This window comes from Serinus canaria, chromosome 2 (genome assembly GCF_022539315.1).
Source record: "Serinus canaria isolate serCan28SL12 chromosome 2, serCan2020, whole genome shotgun sequence".
In the NCBI taxonomy this organism is placed as follows: Eukaryota; Metazoa; Chordata; class Aves; order Passeriformes; family Fringillidae; genus Serinus; species Serinus canaria.
Window position 1 is genome coordinate 87,924,729 of NC_066315.1, and position 24,637 is coordinate 87,949,365.

At 37.0% G+C, this 24,637-nt stretch overlaps 1 protein-coding gene across 1 annotated transcript in view; it reads right to left on the reverse strand.

Moving 5' to 3' along the window:
- The window catches only part of LPCAT1 (lysophosphatidylcholine acyltransferase 1), an 86,752-nt gene that overhangs the window by 51,688 nt on the left and 10,427 nt on the right, over positions 1-24,637 (reverse strand). The window contains exons 4-9 of the mRNA XM_030229451.2: positions 17,610-17,722; positions 16,172-16,232; positions 13,719-13,777; positions 8,892-8,926; positions 6,384-6,438; positions 2,508-2,590 (exon numbers count right to left, since the gene is read on the reverse strand). Of these exons, the coding sequence (XP_030085311.2) occupies positions 2,508-2,590; positions 6,384-6,438; positions 8,892-8,926; positions 13,719-13,777; positions 16,172-16,232; positions 17,610-17,722 (406 nt within the window). The remainder of the gene's footprint in view (positions 1-2,507; positions 2,591-6,383; positions 6,439-8,891; positions 8,927-13,718; positions 13,778-16,171; positions 16,233-17,609; positions 17,723-24,637) is intronic.

Genomic DNA, 24,637 nt, shown 5'->3' on the forward strand with positions numbered 1-24,637 from the left:
CAGACTCACTCAAAATGAGTTTTATGAGAAAATTAAATGTGAAGCATAAAATTAAGATATAGTAAGTACGGACCATATTTTAAACAGCAGATTAATCTATTCTGCACATACTTTTTGTGCAAATTAAGAAAATGACCCAAAGGACGGCAGCATGTTCAGCAGCAGTGACTATCCTGAATGAGTAATTCCAGTTCTGGTAACACAGGCACACTTTGGCATTCACTTTTTGGGCAAGTAAATTTATCCAATGTGCAAGGAACTAATATCCTAAAGAACCTCTGTGAATGACAGCACCTCCTTAACAAAAAATTTAGAGTTCACTTATATATATATATATAAATTGAGTATCTAGAGACCACCATCACTCACATCTGTGGCCACCCACAGGAAAGCTTGTCAAATATGGGTAAACCAAAAATTCTTCAAAGAGCCAACAAGCAGAAGCAGCATAAGATACAGATGTCTTTTCAAATGCTTTGTTTAATGCTAAATAGAAGCCGTCCACAAATAAAGATTATTGCGAAGGCAAACAATTTCAAGAGCAGAAACTGTATCTATTGCTGCACTCAGCAACTTCTATCAACTCACTTTGAAATCAAGAGCAAGACACAAGGTTTCCACAACACTGGTTCTAGACTCACAAATACACTACTACCTGGGAGTGCCACCTTTGATGCTGTAAAACATCCAGCAGAATTGGGCACTTCAGACAGAGAAATATGATGGGGAGGAGGGGGTAAGAAGACACCTAAAGAGATCCCAAAAGGACCTCTTGACAATAAGGTGCTACATTGCCACTAACTCAAGCCTCAAGAAAATGTAGATGAAACAGTAATATTTTCTTTATCCAGCAATGCAGAGTGCAATGCTACCACCAAACAGCACCTGAGGTACTTGAGTTGCAACTCCAACAGCTCCAGAACAGCCTTGACAGCATTTGAGCTGGAATATCTTGTACCAAAAGCAGCATGAGTAAGTCCAGAGAACTGACACAAGAAGGAAGAGTCTGGAAGTGGTCAGAAGTAAATAATTTTAAACTATGTTGATGCTACTTGGTCTACAGTTATCCATGGTATCCAGGCATCTACATTCTGGTTTATTCCCATCTGCATTTTGACTTCAGAACTTTGATATCCAAACACGTTTGTTTTCCCATTCACATTAACACAGCATCTACAGCCCCTGCTTCATCCCAAAGCCATTTTTGACATCTCTCATTCTGACAGTCTTCCTGCACTCCTCTTCCGAGACCACAGATGCTTAATTCTTCAGGGGTGGGAGGGAGAAACATAATCATGTTTTTCCTCCTAAGAGCACTTAGAGGGGAAGGCTTGCAACATGTTGTAAACTTTTGTAGGCTTTCAGAAGTTTTTCTTATAGCACACAATCCCTGTTATGTGATTGGAGCAGAGTTCAGAATGAAGATTTAATAACCTGGCCTTCTGCACAAAGGCTGAGGACAGCACTTGCCAGGTGATGGTCTTTAATTAACAACAAAAGTCTTTGAGGCCAGTCCCTCATAGATTTTTGGCTCCAAGACAGCATGATTCAAACAGGTCGTTTTGTTCTTTTCTCCTGTGAGGAATGTCCTTTTGTACAATGGATCTATTATTTTATTATTGTCTCAACATCCTTAAGGAAACTCACAGATCTGGGTTCAAGGAGACAAGAACTCTCAGTTACTACCTACAAACTGGCCTTTGGCTTAAATTGAAAACGGAAGAGAAGTTACACAAAGGAAATTATGATTTCACAAGTTCTTTCAAAATCAAGATTAGGAAAATACATAAACCTCTCAAGAGTTATTAGTGGTCACAGGCCTGAGGGTTCACTGTAAATATGGAAAAGAGTTATCTACTGACTAATGAAAGATTTACTGAAAGAACAAAAAATAAATGAAAAAGACATTAATAAAAATGCAACAAAACAGTGAAAGTATTAAGTGTTGCCTTTATTATACCCTATAGACAAATGTTTTAACTGTCTTCACATTAATATTAATTTCAATTAATTTGCCTTGTATCAGCCCTCTGTTTCCAATGGAAGTAAAGCCACTTCACTGTGCTTTACTGTTTGAAATACTACAGGCTAACAATGAATACATGAAACTATTCTTAACCTCATTAAAACAGTCACAGCTTAAAATGCAACCCCAATAGCACAAAATTCAGTTACATAACTTTCCTAAAATTCCACCATACCCTTCCCCCAAAAGATTAAATACCCACTGGAGCAAGCAGAACTGGCTTGTTATATGAAGGCATATTAAAAATCCCAAAAGAACTAACTGAAAAAAAATATTCCAAACCCATTGACTCCAACAGTTCTGGCTGTATTTGTGGCTCCTTGGCCTCCTCAGAATGGGAAGTAACTGCTATGTAAAAGGTCCTGCAGACTACAAGGTTCTTTGTAGGCAGACAACCACACAGACTTGATTTCATGATATTTACTTCAGTCTAAATTTAAAATCACACATCTATTTTTACACAGAATTACAACATACTTACTCTGCCATTACACGCCTGACGTTATTGGCATATAACGCTGGATTTTTTCTTTCTTCTTCTGAAGGAATATACACGGGTAGAAACTGCATACAGAGAACTGAATTATACCAAAAATATTTAACATTTAAAACAATCTCTTACAGCACTACAGTGAAAATTATATACAGTTTGTTGTTACTCAGAAAATTATATTAAGACTACAGAAAATATAAAAAATTAAACTTTTAAATGCCTAAGTATATGTCATACTTCTAGAAATTCATATAACACTGACTCTGCTCATTTCTCACTGCATGGAATCCAAGCAGAGTTTTATTTTCATTTCCTATATGGGACTCAGAATTTGAAAATAATTTAGAAGTATTAGTACTTTCTTGTATAAACGTCACTTACCTTCTGTATTGTTCAGCTCTTTTCAGATAACCAAAAAAAGCACATGCTAGAGGAATATTGTTTTATAACTTAAAAATTAAGAATCCAAATTTTAAGGACATCAAGTATTTACTGTTCCCCCTGCATATTTTGAAATCATGTATGACTGCCTAATATACACAGGAGAAGTGTCTTTATTTTCTGCTGTTGGATGTTTGGAAACTTTTTCCTTCTAATTGGACATCAGCCATTAATGCTCCATTGAAATAAAAAAATCTAAATGAATGCAGATGACCAGAGAACCACAGAACAGCTGATGTTGGAAAGTGGAAAATTAAACCAGAACTGCTGGAGACCCTCAACAGAAAGGGCATCTTTCAGAATGGCACGGCCTACATGAAAGTATCCTCCAGTATTTAAAGCTGTTTTTAAGTGTCCATTGAAAAATTACATAAGCCCCAAGATCACAGACAGTCTCACCAATAAAAACCTTCAAAACATTTCATTCTGCCAAGTGACTAACTTCTCAGATGGGAGGCACAAGAGAGGATCACTCTGATCACCACTCCTACTCAGTACCAGACAGTTAACCCTCTTAATAGTGCAGCACAGTGAGATAATTTATGCACTATTTGAGCAAAATGCTCACAATTTTGTGTAAAGCTTCTGTTTAGAAAAAAAGCTGCAAGAATCTTAGTAGTAGTACATATAATTACCTATGGGTAACGAAAATGGAAATTATGACCCAGAAATTTCACACTGGTCTTTAAAACAGAAACTAACAACAGGGTAAAGTTGTTAGTCTTAATTTTAAAGTTTATAATTTCAGCAAACACTTCTCAATAACCATGAAGCTAGTTGTGTTTTTAAAATTATATAACTGTATGATCAACGGTAGCCAAACACTGTTATTGGACATTCATCTTTTCCTGTAAAGGACAAATATTGAATTGATTTTGAGTTTTGCTGGAGTTTTCTCTACGTGCACCACTGCAGCTGAAAACACATGACTCCTGTCTTCTAAGTTTATGTTACAAGCAGGTACACCAGCCTCATGTAATATACAAAACCACAAGGACTCTGAAGTTAACAGAGATGGAAAGACTGCTCCATCAACTTCCAAACCTCATTCCATTTATTTGAGTTGCAAATAGTTATCAAGTAATTTGTCCAAACACAGGAGAAGTTTAAATATGAGGTGATTTCAGAGGTGTTCTGCATGTCTGTGCCTAACTAAACATAAACAGCATAATAATTTCAACATCACTACAAAACCAGGAGAAGAACTCTCAGCTGCTGCAGACTGTCATGGATGTACAAACACTGAAGTTGACAGGTCAGTAAAACAGACATGAGCCAAAACAAACTACACGCTCAAATGATCACACATCCTTTCTTCTTCACAACATTGCCAGCGTGCCAGTTCTAAGTACAGGATGGGTGGATGGGTGAATATTTACAGAAACCTATTACAAAACCTACATGGGTGCTCTCTTCTCAATATACATACTGGATGACACACACAACATGCCAGGACATATATTATATGCAGAGAAGCCCAGACTAGCTAAGTTTGGATCCTGATTGCTGACTATTAAATCTTACTGGCTATCATTTAGTAAAAAAAAAAAAACAACTCTGAGGTTGTGTTGTTTTGTCATGTGTCTTTCTGAGTTATTGAATCATCAGCACTAACTGTGGTACTCAGGCTCCTATGTATTTGCCAGTATCTCTGTGCTGTTTGAACAGAGCAGGAGCTTCAGAGGAAAAATAAGACTTAGAGCACAAAACAACTACTTTTTCCTATATGTTGCTAGTCCTCACTGCACTTCCTTGCAAAAACAGATTCAACTGCTACAGCTCCAGAACAGCCTTGACAGTATTTGAGCTGGCTGTACCAAAAGCTGCATAAACTGGGAAAGTCTAGAGAATTGAAACAAGAAGGAAGCATCTGGAAGTGGTCAGAAGTAAATAATTTTAAATTATGTTTATGTTAATTTGTCTACAGTTATCCAGGTAGTATCCATGGCATCCAGACATCAACATGCTGTTTCATTCCTATCTGCATTTTAACTTCAAAACTTTGATAGTCAAACACATTTATTTTCCCATTCACATTAACACAGCCTCATACTTGCCTTGAGGCATTACTCTGCCTCATACTTGAGAGCAACTTTGCAAACAGGTCTACTCCTCTACCTTCTGACAACTCCTGCTTTAGTGTGGAGTATTTCAGAAGGTCACTAGTTAGTTTGCTTTTTTTTCTCCCAAGAACTACCAAAGATCATGGCTTGTTATGTAAGAGCTACAGAAATTCAACATCTGCTAGCAGCTGCCACCTCAAAAATCAAGAAAGCTCACCAGTGTTCACTCCTGTGTGAAAGAACCCATTTTACTTGCCTAGGGCAGAAAACCACGTTCCTGAGAAAGGGTAAAAATCCTTCCAACCAGCTGGTTTGTCTCAGCCCTGAGAGAGGCTGTCCCTCCCTGGCCCTTCTGCAAAACACACGCCACTATTCTGGAAATCACATTTGTTTTTTGTCCAACTGAATTGATAACAGAAACCATAAATTTCTACAACACATACAACTATTGAGGGGCTGGTATTTTGCATATTCGTTAATTTTGAGTATAACTGATTGCAAAAATAAGCAAACACAGCAATGACAAATACAGTGATCAGCATGCAATATACATTACCAGTGTAACACAGTGTATGTAAACATGCAATAGTTTTTCCTACTGATTTACCCTGCCATCTTTTCCATCTGTCAGACCTAAATAGCTGCTTTATTATTCAAAAAGCAAAAGAATTGCAGAACATCTGTCAAATATCCTATATGACACACTTAAAATACTGTAATTGTCCACAAAAATGTAATTACTCTGTGTAAAATGCATTAGGGACAACAAGTCGAAAGGAAAGGCTATAATTGTGTCCATGTTTTCACTACAATAGTCTTCAGTCTTAAAATTACAGGACTTTCCTCAAAATAAAGTTAAGAATATAGATAGATTTTCTTTGTGTTTTCCTATTTCACATTCTAAACAGTGCAGCCTAATAAAAAAAATTAGCCCCACATTAAATAACTTACATGGTCTATAAGAAACCACCTACAATTTTTCTCTACAAGAGAGTTCTTCATACATCAGCATTCACACATGTGAATGCCTAACATACAAGGCTGGTACACTCCTTGAAAGAGCAATCAGGCCACTAGAAGACAAGAAATTTGTTCACAAAAGACTTTTTAAAGTGAGCCAGAAATTTATCTACTCTACACTAAAAAAAAATAAATGCCAGCTGGAAAACTGTATTTTGCTACTCCATTTTTAGACTGTATTTTCAGATAAAGAAGCCATTTGTCTAAAATATAAGCAGTCTCTTAACCTGTTTTTGCAGGCATACATACAAGATATGAATACAAACTTTTACTGCAGAATTTTGTACAATATTATGTATTCTACAACTGCTCAGAATACACTGGAATCTTTTTTACTAACCTCAATTTCCACAGAATTGTGAAACTGACATAAAGTAAGCCACAGAATTTCAAACCTAAAAGGGGAAAAAGATAGGGAAGGATCAAGAAAAAAAAAGTAGTGAAACTGTAATATATTATGCTTCAAAGTCTTCACATAGCATCCTACTTGTAGTATAATCATATTCAGATAAAAATTAACAGGAAAGGTCTTTGAAAGTACTTCTACATATTACATTCTGTAAGGTGGAACAAAAGTTCACACTGAATTGGCATCTTAAAAAATAGTCAAAAACGGGAAGACAAACAGTGAAAGATAATATATGCATAACATATTAAAGGAAGAGTAAGTCCGTTTCAGAAAAATGCAGTATTCAGCACAGAGCTGGCAAGATTAATTATGTAACCACTGAGATTTTATCATTACTTCAGTTTGGAATCAAAGTTCATTATACTTCCAAAGTCTGTTAATGAAATGCGGTGTGTGTGTTTTAATAGCCTAAGATACAAGATAACTGGAATCAACTTGACCTTAGAAAGCATTAAGATTCAAATCCAGGATTTAGTAAACCTAAATTAAGGAGCTGTGTCAAGTAGCCACATTTTCATACAGTACTTAGGTAGTTACAGTAATCAATCATTGGCAGGGGATGGCAGGCCAAAATCTTCTTACACAGATAAAGTGCAGTTCCTAGAAACAAAACCCAACTCATTTTGTTATACACCCATGTAGGGCTGCAAAACATTTCCCCCGTACCCTTCTTATTGAGCTTCCAACACATCAAAGAAAAGAGTCAGGAACAACAATGGAGCCTGTAATTTGAAGTTTACATTCCTGACAGAAACACCAAAGTCTGGTTTCTAGGTCCTTGTTCGAGAGCATTAAAAGCCCCCAATAAGTTACAAGTAAACTTTTCTCTCTGCCATCTCTGTAATCCTCAAAGATTGAACCCTGAATTTAAATAAAATTTAAAACTGATTGAATCTGTATCTAACTCAACTATGGTCATTCTCTGTTTTCAAGGTGGACTCAGTTGATCTGTTCTGAATACTGCCAAAGCAGTAAAAACATTACTTTCAGTGAGTGTTTAAGCCTGCATGTGACAAGTTTTGAATCCATCTGACAGGCTACAGCACTTTTAAACAAACAGAATACTCCTAGATACAGAAACATTTCCAGATTTCTGTTTTAGTGTTAGCCAAAACATAAAGATATGTTTCCTGAGAAAAGGAAGCCTGTTATCAGTCTTGATGGCATTTTCTGCTAAGATATCACAAATACATTTTAGGTCACCCAGGAGAATTAATCCTAATTAAGCCAAGCTGTAATTTAAACTGACCCAGTCAATTCGTATAACATCACATGCTGCTGCAGATACTGATTCAGCTTTAATTTAACTTTATTAGCAGAGGTCAACACTTCAGAATAAGGGTTTTCTAGACATTATAGTGATATGAGGCAAGACACCTAGAGGTTTCTTCTGTCTTCCTCTGTGTTCTTGAGTCCTCAGTTAGGATACTAAGGTGGAAGTAAGCTGCTCACCTTTCTCCTCTATAGCTGTGTTACTTTTTTACATGACTTGCAGTGCAAATGCAAGGGAAGAGGTAGGAGCTCACAGGAACAGAAATCCCTTTATGCAGCAAATACTGCAGTGTCTGTTTACATTATACACTACCATGGACTCATTACTTCTGAAGTGGCAAATTTGTAAGCTGAACCTTTGCAAGTGATCCATGATTTCCTCAAGTCTCAAAATCATGTCCTTAATTAGACCTGGTTCCTAAGTGCAAAACTTAATTGACAAAATTCTAAATTACTTGAATCTTGGCTAATCCCCTTGGTTTCCTCATTATTACTGAAATGTAGGATGTCACATGGGATGTTCAAAACAATACAGAGCATTAACCACAGAAGCCAACTCTCCTTTACTTAGGGTTCAAAATTTGTTTTCCTCTAGATCTAAACATTTTGGAATTTCTATTCAAATCCCAACGAGAAAACAAAGCTTAACAATTTTTTTAAACAAGCAAGAACTGCTTTGTTTATTATTTTGTACTACATGAATTTGCTAAAGAACCTCTAAATAACATTTTATTTAAAAAAAGGTCAACATTATATTCAGACAAGATAACAGAAAAAGTATCTCCGAATTCTTTGAGTGGTTCAGCTGTTTTCATGAGAGTAGACCAATTTCAAACAACAGCCCTAGATTTCATACAACTTGTAGGCATAAAGAAGAAGCAAGTTGTTTTACTTCAGGCACTGGGCTAAAAAAAAAATGATTTGAAATAAAAACCTAAAATTCTTTCTGCAAGCCAAGAGAATCATAGCAGCTGAAGTACATTATTTACACCTGGATTCCTCTTAATGACTATTAGTATAATTAGAGAATAATAGATAAAGGATAAATTAATCTCAAAAAATAATCAAACAATCTGCAACTGGTTGACTATATATGCATATAAGTCGTATAAATAAAAATTAATTGAGGAAAGCAATGATAAGATCAATAAAACATTAACAACTTACGCTCCTGGCCCTTGCCATGTCCATGTGATTGTGTCCTAAGAAAAGAAGCATGACATTTGCAATTAATTATTGTGCTTTCAACTTTTTACATTGCACACAGCATAACTGACAATGTATTACTAAAAAGCTTACATTGCACACAGCATAACTGACAATGTATTACTAAGAAGCTTTCATGGAAACTTCTATGGTCTCTGCAAAAGTTCTAAACCCTGTTAGGAATCAGCCCATCTTTTATACATCTATATGGCCAAAATGAACACCGTGTGAAACACTAAGAGAGGACAAATCACAGTAAAAGAAGTGAACAAGATGCAAATAGCAAAAAGGGAACAGAGACCTGTAAAGCAATATATAACAGGTAGGAATATGACAGTCAAAATCATCCCATTTTTAACAAATACTAAGAAACAGCACAGGAAAAAAATTGCACTACTTGGAGATGTGATTTAGGTGATTTAAAAACCTAAAACTTAGTTCTGTTCTAACCAGGAAAAAGAGTTCAAGTCATTAATGTAAAGACAAGATGACTCACTGAATTCAGGTTTCTGAAAGACCTGATCAGAAAGTTATTTTTTTCAACCTACTGAATATGTTCCAGTTCAGTTCTATGCTACCATCAAACCCATTCTAGAGATTTCAGGTTATCACATGTGCCATGACCATAAAAAACACAAGTTAACTCAAGTTTTAATTACCATTTAGAGCCCCCTAAAGTAAAAATAAAAGAAAGGAAACCCATCCATAAAAGGTGAAAAATGCAATTAATGATAGAACAACAGCTTGGAGAGTAGGGTCAATATGTCATAAAGATCCACTAAAAATTTAAAACTTGACATTTAACAATTATTTTCAATCAAATGAAACATGATAACGGATGAGTCTATCTGTAGCAATCAATTTACCTGCATTAAAAAGCCCCAACTCCATGTAGTGATATTTTAGAACTATAACCTGGATAGTTTTACTGTTACACAGTTTCTGGCTGTTTTGATGTCTCTGATAACACTGCAAGTAAATGTATTATGAGTTTTGTCTTTTTTCCACAAGGAACTTGCATTACAAAGCATGAGAAACCAGTGTAGATAGCTGATAACTTATCTAGAGACTAGATCTGCCTTATAGAACACCAAGCACTACACATCTTCAACTCTGCTCTCTAAATTACAAAGGCACAGAGTGAGATAAAGAAAAATGTGATCTCCAGGAGAGTGTCTGGATCATTGAACAGGGCACAGGTATTTTCAGAAACCAGCATCATGCAGGCTAGCTGGCAAGTCAAACTCAAGCAAGCCATCAACAATACTGCAAGAAACTCCCAATGCAAATGTCATAGTTGACAGGCATGTGTTTTTTTTGTTGAAACATCAGGATGCATCAGAGATAATAGCCAGGAAAATGGCTAGGGGAAAAAGGGATTCTGATCTGCAAGAGGCAGATCCATGTTATAGGAGACTCCGACCAAGATAGCCAATATCCTTATGATAAAAACAACAAACAGGCAAAGGGAAGTAGGATTGTCCTTACATAACTGACTTACCTTTTATATTTATCACAGCTACCAGCTTATGCTTCCAGACAACATTTTCTTTGACAGCATTCTTTGAAACTACTGTATCCAAGTAATGAATACTTTAAATTGTGTGGAAGTACATAAAATGATACAATAGCTTGGTAGGGACCTTTTAAGGCCATCTATTCCAACTCCCCTGCAATGAGGAGGGACATCTTCAACTACATTCTGTTGGCCAGAGCTCCATCCAACCTGACCTTGAATGTCATCCCCTCTGTTATTTCCCCTCAGCATAGCAGGAAACAGACAGAAGAGCCATCTTCCATAGAGTTTGTATTTGACACAAGACAATACTGAGAATCATACACCAACCTTAAAACAGGAGATTGGCTATGGTTTTATAGGTTCAGTCAACCCTGATATACCAAAACTGTACAAGAGCTGCTGCCAAACTGCTTATCAAATAGCACAGTTACTTGTGGAAGACATATGGACACAAAATACATTTCAAATGGCTCTGTGCTATTTAAACAGGTATATAGTTTATATATTTTCATACGTAACAGCACTCCTGGCAGAAAATTCAAATGAAGAAACAAGGGAAAGACGTAAAAAATTGTGCAAAGGATTGCAGTAGAGAACCTATGGGAGAAGACATTATAGCATTTATTCTAATTAGAATATAGGTAATAGCCCTCAGGCATCCAATACCTAAAATATTACCAATCTAGACAACCAGTAGCAAAATTTGGAATATCAGGCTTAAACAACATTTTAAGCCTTAAAATTTATTTCTGCTCATCCATCAAGCAGAGAAACATATTAAAATATTACTACTAAAAATCACTGATAGAGGACTAGAGATGTTATCTAATACAAATAGTCACAAGCCCCAAGATGACTGTTATTCATTCAGGGAGCAACTCTTTAAAAAATATAAAACACAGAGCTCTTCACAGCAACCAGAACTAGACTTATTTGCTAGAAAAAACCTCTGAATTTACTTCTTCACTTTTGCCATGTTTCAGCCCACTACAGAACAGTAGTGCTTTCCCTAGTTCTTCAACAGACTACAATGGAATAAACATTCCAGAGTGCAGACACCTACTACATTCACCCCAGGCTCTGATCTCAAAAAGCCTCTCAAAACAGCCAGGTGCACTCAAATCCAAGACTGTTCTCATCTATATTATGGAACTCAAAGCTCTGAACATAGATCAGAGCAGGCACTTCAAGCAAAACACAGTGGGTGACTGCACACAGTGTATATCTGGAGTTCACTGGCTAAGCAAAGATCTTAAGAAGTTCCTATCTAAAATTAAAATTATAATTTGCATCAGTCAAACAAGACAACAAATAGAAAGCCAGAGACATTTAAAGTTTGCTAAAAATGTTATCTTAGTGTATGAAAACCAATTCTCATTCCCTACTCTGTTCTTACATGTGTTGTGGTTTAATCCCAGCTGGCAACTAAGTATCACACAGCTGCTTGCTCGCTCACTCCTCCTCCCCCAGGATGGGCAGGAGAATTGGGAGGAAAAGGTAAGCCTTGCCTTTTAGGTTGAGATAAGAATAGCTCAATAATTGAAACAAAATAATCTACCTCCATTTTCCTAACCAAAATAAACCTCACCTTCATGTACCACATCATATTCCTTCTGCCTCTCCACCTTCAAACTCTGATGCAACTCTTCTGCAACCCCCAAGCTAACGTAAAAATAAAGCAGTAATAGCAATTATCACTCCGTCATTAATGCTCAGATCTTTGGATGGTCTCTAGGAATTAGATCATAGGAGGTTAAATGACTCAGTAAGGCACTGAAAATGAAGTGTTTTATAGCAAGTAGAAGTAGTAGGAAAAACTTAAGTCCCATACAAAAACTCATGCCAGCTCACAATGGATATCTATATAACTAGTTAGAATTTCTTTTATGACATTTTTGCAGTAATATAAAATTATGAAAATTTTAATTTACATTTATATTGTTTTACTTCAACATTAGAAGCTCACAAATTTCTCTTAGTAAGGTGTTAGGAACATTCACTATTGGTTTACAAACACTGAATATCATGTACTACAGGCAATAATGACATTTCAGTATGCACCTGGATATTGAAGATATTTGTAAAATAACATTTGATAGCTTTATATTGCTATGGGCTTAACATTAACAAAAAGTTACAAGGCATAATTAATATGTCATAAGCCACGAGCATGTTTGCCATTTTAAATGGCAGTGCCATCAAAATTTCAAACTATTTTTAGAAAATTATCTTTCTTCCTGAAAATATAACAATTATGAAATGAAAAGTCCCAGGCAGCCTGCTACAATGCACTTGATACTATGTAAGCATATCAGGCTGCTACTCTTGTCACAGCATCTGCCAAGATAATTTTTGGGTTTGTTACTGCAAACTATTTGATTGCCATCACACCTTAACACAGCCAAGAGCAAATGGTGGTCTGTGTATATTAACTTTGCTTGGATCCTTTTATTTAATCAAGCATATGTTTTATGTTTCACTTGTAAATGACAGAAAGAACAGTGGATGGAAATATTTGTAAGCTACTCAAGTACCAAGAAGAAACAAAATCCTTCCTTAGAACAAGGGGTTTTTAATGGGCTTGTCAGAGATCTTCTGATGTGACATGCATCACTAAAAGAGACCAGGTGGTCCTTATTTTACTTCTGACACACTTCCTACCCTCCCTAAGTAACTTCCACTTCAGAAGGGGACAAACTTCAGATACTGTAAATAAACATTCAATAATTTGCATTTTACCTGAATACAATTTACACTGGAAGATTAGTATAAATTAGCTAATTAGCTAATCACTATGCTTAGCCAAGGGCATGGTGAATGTAAAACAGACAAGATGACACTTTAAAAGGTACAGAGGTCCTCAACACATTATCCCATTCATCCAGTCACAGTAATTCATGACTAACGCCCCCAAAGGCAGGAGATGAAGAAGCATCTTCCAGCAATAAATGACATTAAGAAAACTCTCCAGCAAACACTGCAGGAACAGAGAGCACTTAGGAACACAGACTCTTGACAGAAATTGCCAGTTGTCGAGTACTTCTTGTAACAACCTGAACAACTTTCAAAGCAGAAACATTTAAACTATGAAACATTTAAACTATCTTAGTTAAAACTCTCTAATATTGCTTGAGGCTTAGTGAATAAATGCTTAACTAACAATAACGTAGTAATGATTTTTGAATTTCTAAATGTAAAAGACTACAAAAAGGCCAATGCACTTCAATGAAAATTCCCTGAATTCCAAGGACACTGCAAGCTGAACTTACCAGTTTGTTTGGATAACGTAAAACCACTGGCTGCACAGGAACCCCAGGAATAAACGCTCCTAGAAGGCACATGCAATACATAATTAATTTACAGGGCATTTTGGTAGAGAAGAAATTTACTGCAACAAGAAAAAATTATACAACTAACAGACTGATAGGAAGTAGCTGATGGTGAAAAAACAGGATCTGAAAGTAGCCTCAAAAGTAATCAAAAAAGCAAGCACTGGAGAATGACAACGTATATCCTCCTCTTCAGCAGATAGCTAATTAAAAATGTTTGCTTACATTATCTAAATTATCCTTTAACACTTACACATATTGTTATTTACACAAGTCAAAGCTTAGTACCAAATTCAGCAAAATAAATGAATATTAAAAAATGAGCATGCACAAGATGGTTAAATTAATTTATTCCCTGTGGTCAACAATATTTTTGGTAAAGACCTTGGGCTCTCTTATATAAAAGAAGATTTCTATTTTTATCTGAACAACAATAATTTATAGGCAATTTGCCATCTCTGAAATAACAGAATTAATGTCACTTCTATTCTGTAGCTACAGGAAAACTAATAGTTACAAATTGAACTAGAGCTATATTGAACTAGAGCTATTATTCAGAAGTATTGCTTCACTTCATGGGAAAATTACAGTTCTGATAAATAAGCAGCACAAGTTCTATGTCATTTGCTAAGCCTTTTCTTGGTTTCTAATACAAAGATTGGGTAAGTCTTGTTCAAGACTTCTCTTAACATCTCTTTTTCTCATGAAGAAATTAAGAGTTTCATTCAAATTATGTTATTCTTGACAATTTATTACGGTCTCCCTAATATTCCTATTAAAATTAAGAACTGAATAATTGAAGTACACTGTATTTCTAGCATAACATTTGCTTTACAAAGTAAGTGTTGAGACTTAAAAGGAATAATTGTTTATGGAGTATAAACATCTCTAAAGGAAGGTGGTCTGTGTAGAAACCTTAAGAGATTTGGAGGCCAGTGGTACCTTCTGCTCAGTCTCAAAGAACAGTCTAAGCAACTTTTGAAATAATTCAAAGCTGACAAAAGCTGAGTGGTAGATGACAACAGTACCATTTAAACACAAACACAAAACCAAGAAAATGTGCAGTAAGAGCAAGGAGCATAGGCCACGTCAGCAGAATGGGGAAAGGCATCCTGATAGAAATAACTTGAAGAGTGACCTGAAGTAACATGATTTAAATGAGGAATCTTGAAGCAAAGGATTTCTGGAAGGCTGGATGGATACAGATGCAGGTTTCAGTAGGAAAAGTGAGACAGTCAAGAGGCAGACAGCAGCATGTACTAGACCAGAGCAGAGGAAGATAGAGTGAGAATGTAAGGACAAAATACACGGTGCCTGGAATGTCTATGGCACAGAGGGAGGGCAGAAAATCAGGGCTTCATGTGAAGGATGCAGGCTAGCTTTCAAAGCATGGTCAGGATTCAGGTGAAGAGAGAAAGAGAGCAAAGAGCTACAGAAGTAGATGTTTCCCTAATCACCATTCTGTCATCTAAAAAGGTAAGAGCTTAGAGAAAAGTCTGAGATTCCTTCAGCCAAATGAATCAGTGCAAGGAACCACAGTGCTGACTCACAACATGATATTCTAAGTGATATTTAAATTGCAATCCAAACAAAACACAAAGCACACAGTACGACCAGAAACCAGGCAGAAAACTAAGTCCAAAAACACATGCACAGCTGCCTTGCCCACTGAAGCTTCTTCATTGACCATCTCCCTGCCTACATGATAAAGGCAAGTTTACATTAAAGATTAGTGGTTTACTGCAGTACTGGCATTTGTCCCTACTGGAAATGCAGCTTACAGCTGCATCAATGTTCAGCGTTACACCCTCTACTAATCTGATAAACTAAAAGGGTGATACTACTGAAAAGAGCTTAGAATATGGATGTTATGTTAAAATTGTAAAAAATGGCAGCCTCTGTAGCAGAGTTACATGGGAAACATTTTCATGCACTTTTCACCAGAATGCAGCTCCACAGAAGAGTTAGAGAGGGATCAGCCAGATACAACACAGCAACAAATGCAGGGCATCCTGAAATAGATACACTACAAAGCTTAAGGTAGCAGTGAGTATCTAAATGCTGCATGACAGACCCAAAATAGGAAATGGAGGGGGAAAGGGGAAAAAAAAGGCAAAAAGACACAAACACAAACTCAGGAAGAAACATTACTCCTTCAGTTCATATGCATCTCAGAAGCCAAAAAAAAAAACCTGACTTATTGAAACTGTTTTGTTCAGCAGTAGAATTACAATCTTCCTGTAGCATCAAAATTTACATTCCAATTTTACCCTATTGCAAGGTTTTTAACTCAACTTGTGCAACAGCAAGCAAATTAAAATGCAACTGGTATTTCAGAAAATGAAGATACAAGGACATTCTGTAGAGAACAGAGAAATGAGCATAATACCTACCAGGTTTGAATGTAATTAGACAGGATCGGTTTGTGCAAGTGCCCTCTGGGAATATCATTATCTTGAAGTGAAAAAAAAAGTTGACTTTTAAGAACTATTTCAATGTGAATTTATTTATAAATACATATTTTCAAAGCTGTTACTAACTGATTACAGCAAAAATGTTCTCAGGGAAAAACAGTTCAGTTAGAGTAAAAAAAAAATGTTGCTGAAGATGTCAAGTAAAGTTCTATCTTAATAGAAAAAATACTTTCATCTGTGATTCTGCCTCTTTTTTGCCCTCCAATAATAATTCTATTTATTGGAACATTGACAATGACCAGAAACATTTGTTAAGTATGAATATTTTCACTGAAGATTTTGGTGCTAGAAAAAGTATCATAGTCTGTTGTGTACCAGAACAAAATTCCTGCTTACAGGCTAAGAAAAAACAGTTTTCTCTTTGCTGTTACTTGGCATGTGCACAGATGCCCAGCCAGAGACTGAAAATACCTGAACAGAATTCTAAAAACAAAGGGCAAAAACGATTAAGTAGAACCAATTCAGCAGAAGAGGGCAGACTGTACAAAAACAAACAAACAAAGGCCCCCTCCCTGAATCCATATTATAATGGAACAAAGCAATGGACTAGAACTAACATTACTAGTTTTATTGCCCACTCTGTTCCTAGCTTGCTTTGAAATCTAATGATGAAAGTCATGATGCAAAAGCTATAAATCACCTATCACATTGTATATAGCTGTTTATAACATTTTTTCAGTCCAGTACAAAGAGGTATACCCACTGTTAGCAGCAATAATCCCATAAAACATACACAATGCCCTAATCTCAAAAAAATCACAGGAATGCTTCAAATTTGCAAAATAATCACATGCTTCTAGGAATCTGAGACCTTATATATCATCCTTTCCTTCCCTTTGCTCTCTTTCAGGGCACATTATAAATAGCCACATTTAAGGTGCAGAAAAAAGTCCTGAGCCACTTGTTCTATCCAGGTTTTCATCACATGTTTTAACAGAGGTGGTTATTGGAACATCCAAATTTCTTGGGCTGCCTTGCCCACTGTCACAACTCCAACAACGGCAATGCCAAACTCTTGCAAAGGGCAAGAACACACAGTACTTTCCCAGGTATTCTGCCGAGCACTCAATTTTTTTCCTCTTAGAGGACTTCCTCATTGCTGTGGTCTGTCCATTTAGTTCCACTTAAGAGCTGTCTAGCCAAGTACTTATCCAGTTTCCCTCAAAACACAATGCAATGAGAGACAGATGAGAATCTTACATCTTCTAGAAAGAGAGGGTGAAGGAAATTTCATACACATGCACACAACCCCAAACCATCTAAAGCGATCCACAATGAAGAACGCCAACTGCATATCCAAAGCCTGGAAATACCAAATACCAAATACCATCTCTTACAGAGTAGCAGAATACAGTACCTGTGGCCATTTACCATCAGACTGGGCACGCCTCTTTATCTCTTCAACAGTTTTCCTGCGAGAATCCTGGTCTGACCGAGATACAAATACTGGTCGGATATATTTGATCAGAGCTGAAGAGGAGGGAAAACAAAAACAAGGACCAGCCTTTATTTTCCCTTTGCTTGAAAAAGATTCCCCACCTCCTCCATACATCTCTACTACCCCCTCCCAGCCCCCTCCCCCAATTAGTCCTCTGGACAAAAATTTTTGTTAAAAGAACATAACTACTTTACTATATTACACTTCAGAATTAAATATTCAGCTGAATTATTGCAGCTTTATTGAAATATTTTCATAAGTTTCTGTGAGGAAAACAGTTTTCAAAATTTTGGCATTTTGCACTTTTCAGTTTTTAATAGATCAATACATACAACACAGATAATGTAAAACATGATGGTACATATTATGCAACTTTCTGCAACCATGCAGCTGTGGCCATCTATAGGCCATTTCCTCCCTCCTCAAAAATCACAAAGTCTATAGCCACTCCGAAACCAGCAGAGCAGCAGGAATCTCCCATAATGCTTGTAAGCGACATCCTGTCTATCAAACTGTCTCTGTCTTTAGAGCTTTTGTCTTCTATGACAGCTCCACTAAAGGTATAGCACCCAAGATATTATATACACTGATGTTATTTTTTGTGAAGAATCAGTGTCAACAGAAAAGGCACACTCATTTTCTTAGTTGTCATTTGTTTGCCTGTTCCTCATACCGGAAGAATTAGATCTCAGACATCCTCTTTCTGGCTCAGTGGGAAACCTCTTGTACGCAGCCAGACACAAAATGAACAAGAGCAAAAAATCAGAAATCAATCCACAAGATACTCTCCATGCATGTCTGTTACAAGGACACAAAATACTTTCAAAATAGGAAGAAGCCCATGCAGCTTTTTTGCAGTGTCCAAAAGCACTACAAGAGAAGCAGCTTCAAATATAGTGCTTCATGCCTTTAATTAAGCAGGCTGTCTTCCAAAACCTTTTAATAATTTTTGTATCATGTAATCTTACTTGAAGGTTCAAGAGTCACTAAAACATCAGCTATTCTACTTGCCTCAAATACAGTTTTCATTTTTCCAGCCACTGTGAGAAGAGTTCACTGACACCATATAATCTGCTTTTGTCAAGGATAAACTTGCTACATTAAGGGATCAGCCAGTGCTTAAAGTGTGAAGAAAAAAAAACAGTGTAAGGAATTACAGCCCTGTACTCAGCAGAAGCCGCTGGTTATGGTGTTATCCCACTGGAAGTTTAGCCACTAACTCACCAAAATCCTTCAGTTCTGAAGCTTCTGAAAAACTAATCTGCCAAACTTTACAGCAAGTTCCCAAACATTCAGCCAGCCTCTGAAGCCACAGCTCAGGAGACAGTGTATCAGAGAAGTTACCTTACTCTTGTACTTTTTCCTGCAAGCCTGCTCTTAGACAATATCTACAGAACAATGCTTGTCAGGGGAGCAAAGACCATCTTTAGCCAGCTGGGGTTACTGTCAAGGCAAGGTAAAAACAAACAAAAAGCCCCAAAACAAACCACAAAAAGACTAACACACAAAGAATAGGGGGAAAACCACAAACACAGAACAAGCAATAAAAATAACAAGGAAAATCATACTTGGTATCATAATTGTTTTCTTAGTGACCCTACTCCTGAGTTTGTCCTACTGTTGCAATTTACTACTCCATAGCAAAAACATTCTAAAGTAAAGGAAAGCAAAAGATCCAACATCCCCAGCTTTCACTTGGAAGCTTCTTTTACATTAGGTCCAAATGACAGAATTTAGGTTACTTCAGGCCAAGGAACGAATAAGATAATTCCAGAACTCTCAGGCTCTTTTCTGAGGACATGCTGCAAGCAGGGTCTTATTTATCACGCATGAAATTAAGCAAGCAGACAGATTTTTCTTCGGGCAGTGTGACAGAAAACATCAGACAGATGTCATCAGTATCTGAGAACTGTACAGGCATGATGGGCAGATTTGGGAGCTTTACTGTAACAGCCTCCCCAAAAGCAAGCTACTGTAATGTTACTAAGCTCCAGAGGAACACCAGGTGAGCTGTCTTACAAATGACCAGCACCCCAAACAGCAACACACCCCCGTGCAAAGAAAAATTACTTTGGTATGCTGAAAGAGGCAACTGGAAGTTTCCTATGGATTTGTCCTGCCTGTTGAATTAGCCTATTAGGGTAGTTATATTAAGCCTTACTTCCTTAGACATTGGACTAAAAAGGCTGACAGAATTCTTGTTTTAATATTAAACAGAAACTGAAGATCCTGTGAGACACCAACTGCCAGGCCCTTAGTGGTTAAGTCCAACACTTTAAGTGAACTTGAAACTCTCAGGCATCAGTAAAAAGCTGAAAATACACACCAAGGGAAGGCTAAAGTTTACTTTTTTAAACCACTTCTGAAAACAAAGCTCAAGGCTACACAGACCTTTACTTTCACCACATATTTTCAGATTTGTGTGTTTACTGAACATGAAAATTCAAAGGCTGTACCAAGTCGACCTGTGCAAGAAAGTCAGGAGCAGGGCCAAAGGTCTGAAAAGAGAAGCTGAAAAACATATCAAATAGTCAATCAAGATGAGACTGCGGCCAGAAGTCAAGTTGAAACACAGGGAGACAGTACCTAAGGTAGTGTGTGATGCAAGAAAGAGGTGAAGTCAGGCCAGAAGTGAAAGCATAAAATGCTTCAGACAGCTAGCATGCTGAGCAACTAAAGGAAACAAGTAGAACTCTGCAACATGTTTGATAAACAGAACATAATCATATCCTTCTCTGCTCAGCTATTTAACTGTCCAAGACTGGCTGCAACCAGATAGTGACGACCACACCTCAAGTGTTCAGTGATTTGGAAAAATGTGCCTGCCCAGCTCCTCTCACTCCATTAAAACCACCCTTGAATTACCAAATCTAGTGGGGAATGACAGAGAATCTGTCAATTCACAAAATTGATCTTGTGAGTGTCACTATTCCAGCTTTTTCTCTAGCAGTGTCGGTCCCATTTCACCTAGTCCCTCTCATTCCCAATTTCAGCTCATGCGAGGAGTCCTGAGGACACTGACATGCTGGATTCTACCTTCTTAGGCAGGCAGTTAATATGCAATTTAAATAGTGCCGCCAGTAAATCGTTAAAACCTCTGCCTCTCAGGGCAGACAGAATGCCACAGATATTCTAACCAACTTAAAGGTGCTTGAAACAGCCTTTTTAAAAAGAGCCTGCAAAAACTCAGTATTGCTTTAATTAATAGCAGGGTGGCAGCTCCAACTGATTTCAGAACTGTAATTCCCATGCAATCAATTTCAGCACCAGCACAATGCATAAGCAAAACCCATCTTTTTCCTGATAAGCTGAACACATACAGTTGGGATCTTTAAGATTCTTAGGATAACAGCAGAGAAAAAATGATTTCCCATCTCTCTTTGTAGGCAGGTAGGTGTGAGGAAACCTTGTTTCAATTCAAGACACAAAGTGCTGTATAACACACAACAGCAGAAAGTGTTGTAGCAAACCATTTATACCAGTAACATCACCACTGGTTTCACAAGGCATGAGAGAACACAAAAAGCTATGGAACAGACACGGGGCACTGCATACAATTCTTCTAAAATGTATCCATACACACATTTTTGAGTGGGCAGTTACATTTTCACCGCTGTAGAATCAGCAACAAACAAAGTGACAGCTGCAAAAGCAGAGAATGCTGAAGTTGAGGCTTTCACTTCATCTCTCTCCTAAACAACAACAAAACTCCACCACTACATTCCCCTGACAGTCTAGGAGAATCCTTCAGAGGCACAGCTGGCACAGCTCCACAGCTTTTTTCTAGTATGGAAAAAATACAGTTATTTTTCTAACAGCAATCACCATGTTGTACATTCTGTATTTAGGGGTACAAAACCCATGAAGGATAAAGGTTGAAAAGCTCTATCTTGGGCTTAGTTTTCAAGAGTTGCCTTACTCAAATGTACACACTCACAAAGTTCTGAACTCACAACTTTACTAATAAAGTAACATCTAATATGAAAACTGGTCTTTTCTGTAGAGAAAAGAAGAAATCTGTAAGAGGCTCAAAAGTATTCTGAAAGTTATAGGGGAAGAAAACCATTAAGGTTTTATTACAATTACTTCCTGTGTATATAGACACAGAGACCTCAAAAATGGAAAAACTCACAAAACATACAGACACAAAATACACAAAGTTATATCAATGCATAAAACTTAATTCAACCAAAATTAGGATCTTTTGCACTTGGAATTACACCGTTCTTACAAAAGAAGTGTTATTATAGTCATGATACTCTATAAGAGATTTGTAAAGTTGTTGGTAGTAATTTTTTAATATATAGACTTGTATATAATATATATACTTATTTGACTGAAGTCTGAATCAACCACTGAAGATAAATGTACGTCAAGAAAACTCCAAGTTTGACCAAATGCTTAGCAGATGAACCACCTGACTGCAGGCATGCCAAGTATTCATGGCATTATTGAACAAGAGGCAGCATTAATGGGAAAGTTTTCTCCCTGCTTCCAAAGAGAAAGACAGGAAACAATGCAGCCTATAGGACAAGGAAAGGTCAGCAGTGGAAGTAAATAATTGGTGTCCTCTTTAGCTTTAACAGAAGCAGGTTGTGGTATTTTGGTTGGTCTTTCCAAACGTGACCTACTTCCTTTAAGGACTCCTTGAGGGACAAAGATGTCTTTTTTATCTCAGAGACACCTGCAACACCTGTATGAGGGCATGGTTTTATGTTTTAGCTTTCTGCTATCAATCTAAAAAGTATTTAAGGCAGGCAGCAGTACTGGTTTGAAGGTTTCCTATATACTGCAGTTTGTAACTTCAATAAATGATATTAACTAGTGGTGGCGGTTTAAAAGCATTGCAGTAGCAGTTTAAATGAGAAGTAATTTTTACAGAATTTCCCAGGACTCCAAGCCAAATGACAAACACACAGGTGACAATGCAAGTATTTTAAATCTCTCTCAGAGAGCTTCTGTGAGACTGAAATCTTGCAGGACCATCTGCGTGCCCACAGTCTGAATGAAATACTGAATTTTGAAACAGAGGGTTTTAAAGGAGAAGATGAAATGGATAAGCTTGGCAAAAACTTTAAGATGCTGCTCAGAAATGGGGAGCTCAAGTGTGTATTCAAGGCAGGCTATAATGCCAACACAGCATAGCATGCTGGCATTCATCCTGGTGACCTCAGTGTTCAAGCCCCTGATTTGCAGCGTATATAAGAGAAGAAATCTGTAAAATCTGTAAAATCTATAAAAGAGAAGAATCTGCCTTCACCTTAGCACAGATTTTTCCATAGGGAGTTTAAGGACTGTTTTAGTGAATCCCTTAAGTGTTTAATGTGGGATTTTCAGAGAAGAACCATGGGTTTACCACAGTTCTCTTCCCTGTGTTGTATGGAAGGGGTGGGGCAGCACTTGGGATGCAGGAATAAAGGATTAGGTTGCACAACAGAGCTGGTGGGGAATTTGGTACCTTTTAAGTTTTGACATGAAAACATACCCAGCTACCCAAGCATAAGTACTTTCCCCTGAATTACTTTGATTCTCATCTTTTAGTCATGATGCTTGAGAAAGGCTTATAATGCACTTTCAAAAAATGAGCTTGAACAAAATTTCATGAGTTTACTAGATGTGGAAAAAACCATCTACAGCAGAACTGAGAGTTTTATAGCACTATATGATTCTCCCTTTCTCTGTAGCTCTGCTGTGTTCTGCAAACACAAATTACCTCCTTCCCCTTTATAAACTTAAGGTAACATATCATCCTGTACATTTCACAGGTACCAACTCCCTCTCTTTCAGAGAGTGGTGTTAGAGATATTGAGAAGTTGCCTAAAGTTTAAATTAAATTCTCACTTATATTTAGTTTCTAAAAGTTCAGACCACTGAAAATGCTCAAATCATAAAAGTGGTCTGAAGGCCCCATCAATTCATATTTACTGATAAATTCTTTGTCCTTCTTACTGAAGCACTTCTGCAGCAGGACCAATCATTGCAGCAAAGAAAAACTACTTTTATCCAGGTTGCTTCAACAGCCAAAAATAAGACAGTGAAGTGTAACTATCCAACATTTATGCACAAACCTTGTCCTGACTTGAACTGGGACTCAGTAGACAAAACTGGGATGTTTAAGGATCTGTACCGATAAATTGATCTGACTTCTTCAGACCATGTAAGGTTTAACAGAATCCTACATGTCATTTTCCCACTGGAAGACTGAAGTGGTCCAGCAAAGTTCACAACTCCAATCTACCAAAACTCTGGCAAGTCATTGAATGGAAACATACATCTTCCTTCAGCATCATGACATATTCCATCTGTTCGGCATTCTCTACTTTCCAGATACTGATTTTTTTTTTTATGATCACTGAAATACTGTTTATATCTGGGCAAGCAGTTCCTCCCCAGAGTTTGTTAACCTTGTATGTGTGCCAAATGGATAATTTTCTTCACTATTGACCACTGACTGAAGAGTTCATAACTCTTCTCCCAGAACCAAAGAGAACTTTTAAATCTCGTTTTCTTTGTTTTCCTTAAAAGGATGAAGATATCTGTAAGAGTCACAAGACATAAGTCTGCTTCTGAAATTGGACTTTGCAAACCAGGAGAGCTGCCTTCAAGTTAGACAGCAATAAAACCCGCATACACAAATACATTTGTGGAGTACTTCCAATTCCATAAAGAACAGGCTTTTAATCATCTGGACTTTCAAGTGGATCAGAAGCTTAATATTCCATGACTGACTAACTAAGGGTACAATAATATAGGCAGCTGTTCCAAAAACCTATTAAAATGCTTGTAGAACCAATCTTAGTAACCATTTAGCAATTAGATCATTTTGTGCCTGCTAAAGCACCTGATCCCTCTGGTATACAGTGTACAATGTCTTAATAAACACTGTCATTACATCAAAAAGCCATTTATTTATATCATACTTGAATATAAAGAATGAGGATGTACTC